Source organism: Panthera uncia, chromosome E1 (assembly GCF_023721935.1).
Source record: "Panthera uncia isolate 11264 chromosome E1, Puncia_PCG_1.0, whole genome shotgun sequence".
In the NCBI taxonomy this organism is placed as follows: domain Eukaryota; kingdom Metazoa; phylum Chordata; class Mammalia; order Carnivora; family Felidae; genus Panthera; species Panthera uncia.
Window position 1 is genome coordinate 38,701,811 of NC_064814.1, and position 11,548 is coordinate 38,713,358.

At 53.0% G+C, this 11,548-nt stretch overlaps 1 protein-coding gene across 1 annotated transcript in view; it reads left to right on the forward strand.

The window, feature by feature from the left end:
* The window catches only part of ASIC2 (acid sensing ion channel subunit 2), a 263,980-nt gene extending 257,831 nt beyond the window's left edge, over positions 1-6,149 (forward strand). The window contains exons 8-10 of the mRNA XM_049636644.1: positions 1,826-1,905; positions 3,322-3,390; positions 5,193-6,149. Of these exons, the coding sequence (XP_049492601.1) occupies positions 1,826-1,905; positions 3,322-3,390; positions 5,193-5,294 (251 nt within the window). The 3' untranslated portion in view covers positions 5,295-6,149. The remainder of the gene's footprint in view (positions 1-1,825; positions 1,906-3,321; positions 3,391-5,192) is intronic.
* Positions 6,150-11,548: the final 5,399 nt, after the last annotated feature.

The following is an 11,548-nucleotide window of genomic DNA, read 5'->3' on the forward strand; positions in this document are numbered from 1 at the left end:
GACAAGAGTGCGTGCCGCTCGCCAGCACTCAGTACCCAAGCCCGTTGGGCCCTTCCCTCACCGCTGCGCAGCCCGCCCTCACCCCAGCGCACACTGCACAGGCACTCATCCACACACAGCACACCCCGCCCCAAAGCGCACACACACGCACACTATGCTGAGCCACGCACACCGGTGCACGGTGGCACAGACCCACAGACTCATCACACACACCTGTCTGTACGCACACACATGCTCACACAGGTTCTGCACACTCAGACGCACTATGCCCACCCCCACAAAGCCACACTCACGCACACTTAGACACACTCAGGGTCCCCACCCTAGACGTAAATAGCCACCTGCGTGAAGCCATCGACAGCCAGACATGCTTCTTCTACTAAACAAGCATGTGCACACGCAAAGCACCCTGGCACATAACCCACACTCACACATACTGCACACACGTGCAAACACGCACCTCACATCTGACATGAACACCTGTAAGAACCCACTCCCCAGTAACGTCCCCACGAAGAGCATCAGAGAGGGCAGGGGGGAGAGGAGTGAGGGGAACCGTTGGAGCCCAGCTCCAAGCCCACCCAGGAAGACCCCCCTTCCCGCCCTCTCTGCCTACTCACCTGGGACTGTGGTTGTCGGACCCCACTCGGCCATAATCAGGGATTGTAATCAGAGAGGGTAGATGTGGCCAACAGAAAGTTCTCAGACCACGAGGTCATCCCAGTGCACCCCCTTTCCCAGCACTCTCCCCGCCTAGCCCAGCAGCTAACGGTCTCAGAAGCTCCAGCTGGCAAGAACCTCACAGTTCTCTCCTCCACTCCCCTCCACCACCAAATGTCCTTTGAAGGCAAAGCTACTGAGAAGGTCAGGGGTTATCAAAACCACACAGCAGGCTGGTGGCTGCTCTCCAAACGCAGATACTCTGAGCCCTCTGTTCGACCACGCTGACTTCCAGAGCCAAGCATTTGGACTTTTGGGGGGACCCTTGGGGATCTGATAATAGCTTCTCAAATAGGGACTCTCCCACTACAAATGCCCAGGTACACCCATGTAATGTTTTGCATTCATTTCCAAAGGGTCTCCAACTGTCCGCAACTCCCACAGGAGAGTTGTTCTCAGACCCTGGTGGGTTGGAGAATCCCCTGGGAATTTAAGAATCCTGACTTCGAGACCCCAGAATCAGAGATTCTGATTTTATAGACTTGGGGCATGTCCAGGTATCTACACTGGGGGGGACCTGAAGACCAGTTAAGAAACACTTTGGTCAATGGGGCCTATATACCCCCCAGCAAGAACATCTACTCTAGGAAAAGACCAAATTGAGCATTTACTTTCAGGTGGGGGAGTTAGGGGGATGCTTCCTATGACCTTATCCCAAAGGTGAGAGGTGCCCTGAGTTGGCCCTGTGGGACTCTTCATGATTGGGAGGGTAGGAAGGTCTCTTGTGCCATTGTTTCTGAGACCCACGCCCAAGGCACCTGACACATGAGTCTTGGGCTCCATTGCCCTGTCCCCAGGCCAAGACCACACACTTCTTGTCTCTATTCCCAGCCCAGAGACAAAGTGAGGCTTTGAGTGTGGTTCTGAAGGTAATTGAATAAGCCCATTAGCCTGTGAGGTCTTACAGTAGGCCCTCCAGTAAACATTTGGGTTAATTCCCATCCACACTGGGTGCTGTGCAATGAGGGAAGGAGTTGTCCAGGGCCTGACCTACCTAAGGCCCAGGCTCCCTGTGGAGGGAGGTCTGGTTTCTGAGTTCTTTGTTCACTCCTTCCTAGAAGGGCTATGAGTAAAGCCAAATCTTTGATCTTTTCTCTCTCTCCAGGTGATATTGGTGGTCAGATGGGACTGTTTATTGGTGCTAGTATCCTTACAATACTAGAGCTCTTTGATTATATTTACGAGGTAAGACTGGGGTTGTTCATGGGGAAATGACCGTATGCTGATACTCTCATACTACCCTGATGCATGGGGGAGAGGGGGGCCTCTTTCCTCCCAGAACCCACTTTCTCCTCCCTGTCCGCAAATACTGTCTATCACCAAGTCCTAGGCAGGGAGGAGGGGGTGGGTCCAAGAGAGACAGAAGCCACAGTCCTATCCCCAGGCAGCTGGGAGATCCGTGGGCTGTCCACACTTGCAGGAAGGGAGAGGAAGCATCGAGAAGGAGAAGAGCCAGAACTGAGGCCAGCTCTGAGCCCCTCCCACGCAAGACCAGCTGTGGCGGCTTCATACGTGTGTGTGTCTGCACCCACATACTCACAGCACATGCACACACATACCCCCCACACACACACCACTCACACACCCTGGTACCACTCGTAAATACACACGCACACATATATACTACGTTCACCCACCAGACACACACACACACACACACACACATGCATGCACACATGGGCCCTCTGGGTGGCCCGTCACCTGAGTAGTGCCTATCCTGGTACAGGCAGGCTTAGAGAAGCGGCATTTCCTGACAACTTCATCAATTCTGAGGAAGCAGGAACAAAGACACACAGGCCATTTCTGGCTGTTCACAGCCAGAGATGTCCCCTCAAAAGGCAGCTGGAACAGAGCCTCTGAAAGCATCTCAAACAATAGACAGCGGCTTCTGGCTCTGAGAATTCCTTTGCTCCTCAGCCTTCCCTTCCCACCCTGTCTCCCCTGCGTCCTCCAGAGCTGGGCTGGCTCCAGTGTCTCCAGAATTCCTAAGGGGGTTCCTCAGTGTCCCCAGGGCCACCAGAGTTTCGCTCCAGCAAGAAGAGCCGGCACAGCAGTGTTCTGCCTCCCAGAGAGGGCCGTCCTTGGCCAAAGGCCCCTGGGGACCATTGTGGGGAGCTGGAGGACCCCAGGGACCAGGGTCCTCTGGAGTGCCACATTCCCCCTCCCGGCATGGTGACCTTGTTCCCCAAACCCAAGTCACTCACAGCCAGATCTCATTCTGCTTTGCTTATTAATTTTTGGGAAGAGTTGTTATAAAGTTACGGAAATTGCATCCTGCCAAGTAACATGTTTAATAACTGCCCCTTGTTGCTAGGAATCGAATGTTATGAACTCAGGGGGGGGCCTGGTCTTACGAACAGTGGGGCTCTCAGGCCTGGAAAGTGATTGGTAATCTCCTCCCCCAGGCCCAGCCTCAGCCCAGGCTGCTCATCCACACGCTCCTTCCACAAGAGAAAACGGTCCCCGTGCCAGAAGGGGCCTCTTGTGACCTCCTCCAGGATCTACCTCCTGCACCAAAACCTCGCTTCAGCCAAAAGATTGGGCAGGGGCTCCCAGAGCTGGTCGCTCTCCCTGACCAACCCTGTCCTGATTTTCTTGCAGCTGATCAAAGAGAAGCTCTTAGACTTGCTTGGTAAAGAAGAGGACGAAGGGAGCCACGACGAGAATGTGGTAAGAGCAGCCTGTGTGCTCTAGGTTGCTCTGTTTTCTGCTTTTGTGGGGCTGCATGAGACCAGATGTCAGGGCCTGGGCGGGGGAGACACGCCTTAACTCAGGTTGTCCAAGGACACTCCCACGGAGCCCGGGGCTTTCTCCGACACCCATCCAGAGCCTGATAGCAAGCCATGGCTGTAGCTGATACCTGGCCCAGTCTAGCTTCTCCAGGGCTGGAGCCTTACAGCTCTCATCTAGTGCCTTGGGGGAAGCAGGGAGGCTCCGCTCCCTTACTCTTAGGGTGTCAAGGTGCAAGTGAGGACGTCACTGGTGCTTTACTCCTTCGGAAGGGGACGCGGAGCTTGGGGCCCCGCGAGGTTGTTACCCACGTAACCGCCTCCTAGTGCGTGCCAAGTACGCGTCAGGCTCCAAGCTGCAGGCCGTAAGCGTACCTTGTCATTTCAGCTGTGCGGTTACCCTGGAGAAAGGTCTGTTCTCTCCATTTTGTATTTGAGGCAGTTGAGGCCTAAAAGGTCAAGGTCACCCAGGCGATGAATGGCAGAGCCGGACGCAGAGCCCCCCTGACCGCCGTCCTACTCTGCCTCTCTTCCCTTGAGCGGCCAGCGAGGCCCCACCTCTTATGGCTGTGTGCTCTCCTTCCCAAACTCAGTCTGCTCCTGGGCTCTGGCCTCAGCTGCCTGGTACAGGTATCTCTGGCTTTTCCCGGTTGAGACTTCGCCCTGAGAATGCCAGGCCCGTGAGGCAGCCACCACCCCCCTGGAGTCAGCAAATCCAAAGTGATCCCAGCCCCTTCCCCCCAGGAGGCCCCCGTTTCTGCTCCAGACGCCATGTCTCTACCCATCTCTCGGGCAAAAAATCTCTGCTTAGGTTCTCCCGGGCCCCTGCAGCCTCTGTTGAATAAAAGCCAGCGTCTGTTGAGGGGAAGGCAGCGTGGAAGGGGCCGGGGATCTGCACTCAGGTCCCTGCTTCCCAGCTCAGTGCCTGAGGGCAGGTGGGTTACCTCTCTGAGCACCTGTCCAGTCACAGGCACCTCAGGGACTTGTCATTTGCATTAAGTGGGACCATGCCTGTAAAGCAGTCAGCAGTGCCTAATTTACAGTAAGTGCTCAGCCTCTGTCACCTCCCCCCACTGCAGCCCTGTCCTCATCAGATCTCCCCCACACTCTTGGCACAGCCTCCTGGCCGCTATCTCTCTGCTCCCATCCCTCCCAGCCTCCAGCCCTCCGCGGCATGGGAGTCACTGGGAAAGCTCAAGGCCCCCCAGCCCCACCCTGTCCAGGGACCCGAGACTGCCAGGGGCCAGCCTAACCCTAAAGGTCCACTGGGGAGCCATGACTACTCTGGTTCTGGCTGGTTGGGAGTCTCCCCACTTCCTCCTAGGCCTCAGCAATTGGCACCCCGTGCCCCCAGCCTGGTCCTCCCCAGAAAGGCCTCAAGGGGGGACCCCAGGAGGAGGACAGGAGGGGACATGCTCCTGCCTCGGAGCTAGAGAACACTCAGATGTAGCTTTGGGTGACACATCGGGGCAGCTGCTGAACCCCATCACCAGGGCACCCGGCCCTCACCCTGGGGGCACCTAAGTGGGCAATGGTGAGGATCCTGAAGGCAGCGAGGCCCCTCCAGCCTCGGGCCCCGCGACAGCAAGCCAGCCCCTGAGATGTCTGGGGCAGGGGCCGTGGTGCCCTGGGAGAGCCCACAAGCAGGGGCCACAGTTCCCAGGGCCTAGGCTGGGCTGCCAGGGGCATCATGACAACATTTTGCAGAATGAATATCAGCACCCCCTATCTCCTTGCCTCCAGAGCACTTGTGACACGATGCCAAACCACTCTGAAACCATCAGCCACACTGTGAATGTGCCCCTGCAGACGGCCCTGGGGACCTTGGAGGAGATTGCCTGCTGACAGCCCATGGACCACCCGGCACACTCCCAAACAGACCTTGAGGCCCAAGACCCAGGACAGGGGACAGCAGACTCAGGTGGGATGGCCCCTGATGACAGAAGGAAGCAAGAGCCCCCTATGCACACATAGCAAACTATCTGCCAAAACCTCGCTGTGGCCACGTCTGACACGACGCGTCCTCGGGCCCCGCCGTGCGTCCCTCTTAGGAGAAAAGAGTCACACTCTGGAACTGTCCGAGAACCAACCTGCCATCACATCTCACTGCCAGATGTATAAAGCACCTGCATGCTGAGACTGCTCGTGGCGCCACCCCCTCGTCCGTCTCTGTTCATGACTCTCCTCCGTGCGCTTTCCGCCGGCCACTCTGCAGTCCTGCAGTGGGACCAGGATCCAGCCCCAGAGCCACTCCGTGGCCACGCTGGAATCGCGACGGCACGGTCAAGAGGAAAAGCTCAGAACTCTCAGCCACGTCCGGTCCCTGTGTAGTTTGTGAAGGTTCTTAACCTGCCCACAAACCCCTTTTCCCGAGCCGGCCTGTGGGCTGACCGGGGCCACTCCCACCCCCGTCCCAGCGCCTGGTGGAGGCAGGGCGGCCTGGGCGACTCCAGCGCTCATCCAGGGGACCTGCGTCATCCTGCTGTCCTCGTGACCCGGCTTGTACAGTCCAATTCTGTTTCTCTGGGGGTGGGGGGCTTGTTTTGTCTGTCTGTCAGAGATCCGTTTTGTTTTGTTTCATTCTCCAGATTTCAGTTTTGATGTTCTGAGGTTTGGTTTGATTTGGTTTCTCCATTTTCTCTGGCGTTTATTTATTCGTGCTTCCGGTCACAGTCATATTAAAAGCTGGTCTTGTGGAAACAGCCGAGTCGATGCTGCTTTCCCCCCATTACTAAGGTCTCGCTCCCCAAAGCCTTTGGGAAGGGCCAGGCCTGCCGGGTTAAAACCCACAGATTATAGCCATGGAAAGTCTCCTGCAACCACGCTTACCTTTACAAAGTGTATGGAGGGTATGCACTTACATTCTATTCTAAGTCTCTGAACACTATTGATCGCAACCTTTAAACGATCTCATGACCACTGATGGGTCACAGCCTGCGGTCTGAACGACACTGCCCTGGACCATAGGCATGTGGCTCGAAGAGAACACTGCCCAGACCTAAGAACCATGAAGGAGGCCTTCCCGTCCCTCTGCACTTCAGTCCTGACTCCTCTCCCCTGTCTGTGAAGTCGGGCTGGCCTCCCTCCCACATGCCAGCCTTTCCGGAGGCTCTCTGCACCCCACCTCCTCATCCCCATCAAACAGACCTGCTTGTCCCTGCAGAGGCCACACTGGCTTTCCACCTCACTCCCGCTACTGCTGAGAGGATGTCCAGGCAGGATCAGAGGGTGGAAGTGCCTAGTGGGGAGGTGCCTGCTGCAGCAAGAGAGAGCTTCCTGTCCAGGCAGAATCTGTGTCTTCATGGCATCATGTTAATTCCAAGGGGACGGTGCCTGTAGCCTAACTTTCCCTTTCCCCACTCCCCCATCACTACCAACTCAAGGTCTCCCCTAAAGCCTCGTATGGTTGGCGCATTCCTCCTCATGCACAGATGCGCAGAAAACACTGCCTGGCCCTTGCTCTACCTTCCAGTCTCTCACCATCATCCTCCCTCTCCCCGCCTCTCCCCTGCCCAATCCACGAGCACAAGGAAGAGGTATTTCCCCAGTGACCAAATGAGAAGAACCAGGTAGCAGGAGCTAGGGGTGCCCACCCCGTCTCCTTCTCTCGGCAGCTGTGCTCTCTGGACTCAGTTCCCTTAATTTGAGGATGAAAATAATGCTGTACCCATGTCTTCGCAGAGGATCTCTGGAGGCCCCTTCAGACTTGAGGCATGTGAGGCTCTGCTCCCCCTGCGCGGGGGGACAAATCAGACCAGCCACGCTCACACACGCGGTGGCCAGGAGGCAGATGGGACACAGCATCCCTGAGATGCCTCCTCCCAAGCACCCTTTCAGCACGGGGATGTGCAAGGCTGTTGCCAAAGCTGGGCTTTAATCCTTAGGGACTGAGTGCAAGGTTGCTGGAAGGTGCCTGTTTTAGTTTTCTGTCGCCGCTGTAACAGGTTACCACAAACACGGTGGCTTAAAGCACAGATTTATTGTCTCCGGGTTCTGGAGGTCAGAAGGTGGACACAGTTCTCCCTGAGCTAAAATCTAAGTGTCAGCAAGGCTGTCTTCCTTCCGGAGGCTCAGGAGGAGAAACCGTTTCACCTTTTCCAGCTCCCAGAGGCCACCCACGTTTTGTGGCTGGTGGCCTCTGCCTCCATCAGCCAACCTGGCAATGATGGGTGGAGTCCTTACAGCACACAACCGTGACCTCCTGGGTCACATCTCCCTCTATCCCAGACCCTCTCCTGCCTCCCTCTTCCACTTTAGAGGGACTCTTGTGATTAGATCAGGCCCTCCTGATAACCTGTGATAATGTCCCCATCTCAAGGTCATTAACTTAATCACACACTTCAAAGTCTCTTTTGCCATGTAGAGTAATATATTCACAAGTTGCAGGGATTAAGATGTGGCCGTCTTTGGGGGCCATTATTCTATCTACCAAAGGCCCTTTGGACCATATAGACTATGGCTCTCATTTTCCAAATGAGCAGACCCAGGGGTGGGAGGGTGAGGAGGGTGGGTGATGGGTATTGAGGAGGGCACCTTTTGGGATGAGCACTGGGTGTTGAATGGAAACCAATTTGACAATAAATTTCATATATTGAAAAAAAACAAAAACAAAAACAAATGAGCAGACCCGGGAGAGGCGGGGAGGGACTTGCCTTGTGTCACACAGTGAGTCAGTGGCCATGCCAAAGCTATACTCCCCAGCTCCCAGGCTCATAATTCCATTCTAGACCCACCAAGATGACACAAAAAAAGAAGCACTGAAAGTAATCATTTTTCCAGACTTTCCCAGGGAGTGTGGAAGTCCCTCTCCTTAGACAAACACATGCCTCACTGCATCAGGCTGGAAAATATCCTACTGGTGCCTAGACTGTCAGATACAGAGGAACAGCAAATGTCCTCAGGCTGCTCCCATCGGGGACAGGAACAAATGAAATTTCTAATCAGTGAGTTGGGAATCTATTGGAGGTTTCTGCCTTGTTCCAGTTTAACAGTTTCATAAATGTTTTAAAAATCTATATCTTAAGTTGCAATTTGAACTGCTTCATTGGATTTCTGGCTTACTTTAAAAAAAAAAAAAACAACTTCAGATCAATCTGTGATGGAGCACAGAATATTCTCATGGATTTGGATTGCTTCATGGCTCACCTACGTACACACCCCTTCCAATTTGGGGATTCTGGTTTTGTTCATCTTGGAGCAGGCCTGCATACTGAACCAGTTTAAAGGGAAAGAGACAGGAAATTCGAAAGAGTAAATTAATAGCCAGCTGCTGATTGCTGTTAACCAGTGGTTAACCAAAGACAAAGTTGTATGCCTGAATTCTTGGGAGGGGCGAGGTGTTTTTTTTTCTTATCATTGCAAACAAGTAGCCATGTGTGTAATAATTTCCTTAGTGAAGACCCGGGGACAATTGGTAGACAGAAGAGATTTAGGGCTTTGGCACATTTCCAAGAGTGGCCCAAAGGATGAGAAGAAGGTCGGGTGTTTGGAACAGTCACCAGTCCAAACCACAAGGTAGAATTATCAGTGACCTCAAAGGGCCAGATCGATCAATCAATCAATCGATCAATCAAATAACGGCACGTAACCTCAGAAATAGAATCAGCGGAGTTGGCTGCAGTCAGGGAGAGGAAAGGGAATAAGCCGTTCTGTGAGTACAGCCATGCCAGGGACTGAGCTGGCTGCGGGCACACTGTTGCTTTGTTGTTTTTGGCAGAGAGAAACAGAGTTATTTTATTTTCCTTTTTCCAGCTTGCAGCTATTTTTGTAAGAGTCTTCATGAGCACGCCTGGTGAGAAAGGTTCACAGAGGGTCTCTGGAGAAAGGTTCTTGGCGAACTGGGAAGGCGGAAGGGGGAGGTAGACACCACCCAGGGGCGTGATCTTGGTGGGTACCTGTGTTCGCTCAGGGGAAGCTCAGTTCGGCCTGCCTAACCCTAGAGACCCAAGGAGAAACCTGGGACCTCTTCCTCCACAAACTCGGAGGTTTTCATTTGATTTGGAGAGTTAAACTCGAAGCAGAGGTAAGGCCCTCCAGAAAACAGCAGTGCATGAGCTCCCCATTACAGAATAGAAAAGGGGGCTCCGAGAGGCCATGGATGCCGCCCGCCCTGATCCACTCACAGCCAGGGCAACCTCACGCTGCGTAGAACAAGTTTCCTGGAGTAGCTGGGAAGGGGAAACACAGGAAGAACACAGGATCACTATTGATTGTGACTCCCATTGATTGGCTGTCCAGTATGTGCCAGGCACTTGCCTCCAAGGGATTTACCATGTGAGCAGGGAATTCTGACAAGTAGACAGACGACTACAAGTTCTGCAATGGAAGGAGAAGGAGAGAACAGCACCCGCCAAGCGTGGGGGGCGGGGGGCGGGGGCGCTAGAGCAAGGACACCACCAATGTAGGTCCAGGGAATCTGAGCAAAGAAGGGAAAGGGGAAACTGTCCACAATGACCACTGAGAGACAGGCAGGTGCAAAGAATGAGGGGCATGCTGTCACTAAGGCCCTTCAGCTCTTTCCCCTGACTTCCCAGTGCCTATGATGGTATTTCCCAGCCAGAGTCTGGTTTATTTCATTCCTCGGAGACTCCTGGCACATGGAATCATCTCGTGCATGCATCTGAATATTCCTAGGACTAATAGGTTGGGTGCATTTGGGGCCAGAAGTTCACTGGGGATCAAGAAACAGGTCAGGGGGAACCAATCCAGCCTGAGGACAGGCGGGAGGCGGAGAGTCTCTTATTAATTCAGTTTAACATTTGCCCAACTCTATGCTCACTGACTGCAAGAGCAAAACAACAGTGGCACAGGCTACAGAGAGTCAAGGATTGACTTTCCAACCCATTTCTGCAGTAAACCGACCAAAGTTAACTTTGGACAACCTACTTCACTTCTCTGGGCCTCAGTTTCCCCCTCTATATAAGAAGAGGGGGTAGGAAACAAACAAATAATCCCTTGGCGGGAGTCTATGAGTCATAGAATCATAGAGGAGTCATAGAGTCTATGAGCGCAGGCTGAGAATGGGAGTCAGGTATTTAAACAAGTATTTAATGATGCCTGGTTTTCAGGGTAATTATGAGGCTTCAATGGGCTAAGGAAAATACTTTCTATCTTTTCTTCTTTTCTGTTTTCTTCTTGTCAAACATGGAATCTTAATCTTGTTTGTATTCAAAATAAAATGAAAGCTATGAGCTCTCTCCCCAGGGGAAAAAAATGCATGGTCACTGAGATATATAAGTTTTATTATAGGAGGGTAATGGACCCCTGGAGCCCATCTGCGACCCCCTAGGGATGCCCTGAGGCTAGGCAAAGATTCCCTGGTCCAGAAAGAGCCAACCTTTCCTTCTCAAAAGCGTCCCAGCACCACAAAGAGCAACCAACACTTCTTCTAAAATGACATAATGGCTGTCATTTTTCAATTTACAGGAGGGAAAAAGAAAAGATAGGTAGGATTTGATCAATTTCAAGTTTCTCCCCCCATAATTTTTTTTAAACCTTTGGCACCTGCTGCAGCTTGTGTGCTAATGAGTTCCCACAGATGGCAAAATGAATGAGCGAGCAGAAAATGAATATGAACAGAGAACCTTGAGATGTGATTTCATAAAATTATTTTATGCATGCGATGATTTTGAGGACTGAGGAGACCTGCATACATAGAAAGCAGCTGCAGCTTGCTTTGCAAACATCCCTGTGGCCCGGTTCTTAAGGAACGTGACCACTGGCCCCACCGTACACATGCAGGAAATGCATGCCTTCTGTTCTCTGGGGGCTATTGAGCCCCAGACACACACGACTGTTGACATCTCATTCATTTCCGAGCAGGAGGGTAATGCTGTTTTTTCTTTAAAAAACAAAATAACAATGGGGGGCCTGGGGGGCCCAGTCGGCTAAGAGACTGACTTCAGCTCAGGTCACAATCTTGCGGTCTGTGAGTTTGAGCCCCACGTAGGGCTCTGTGCTGACAGCTCAGAGCCTGGAGCCTGCTTTGGATTCTATGTCTCCCTCTCTCTCTCTCGCTGGCCCTCCCCCAATCTCTCTCTCTCTCTCAAAAATAAATAGACATTAAAAAAATTTTTTTTACTTGAAAACAACCACAACTA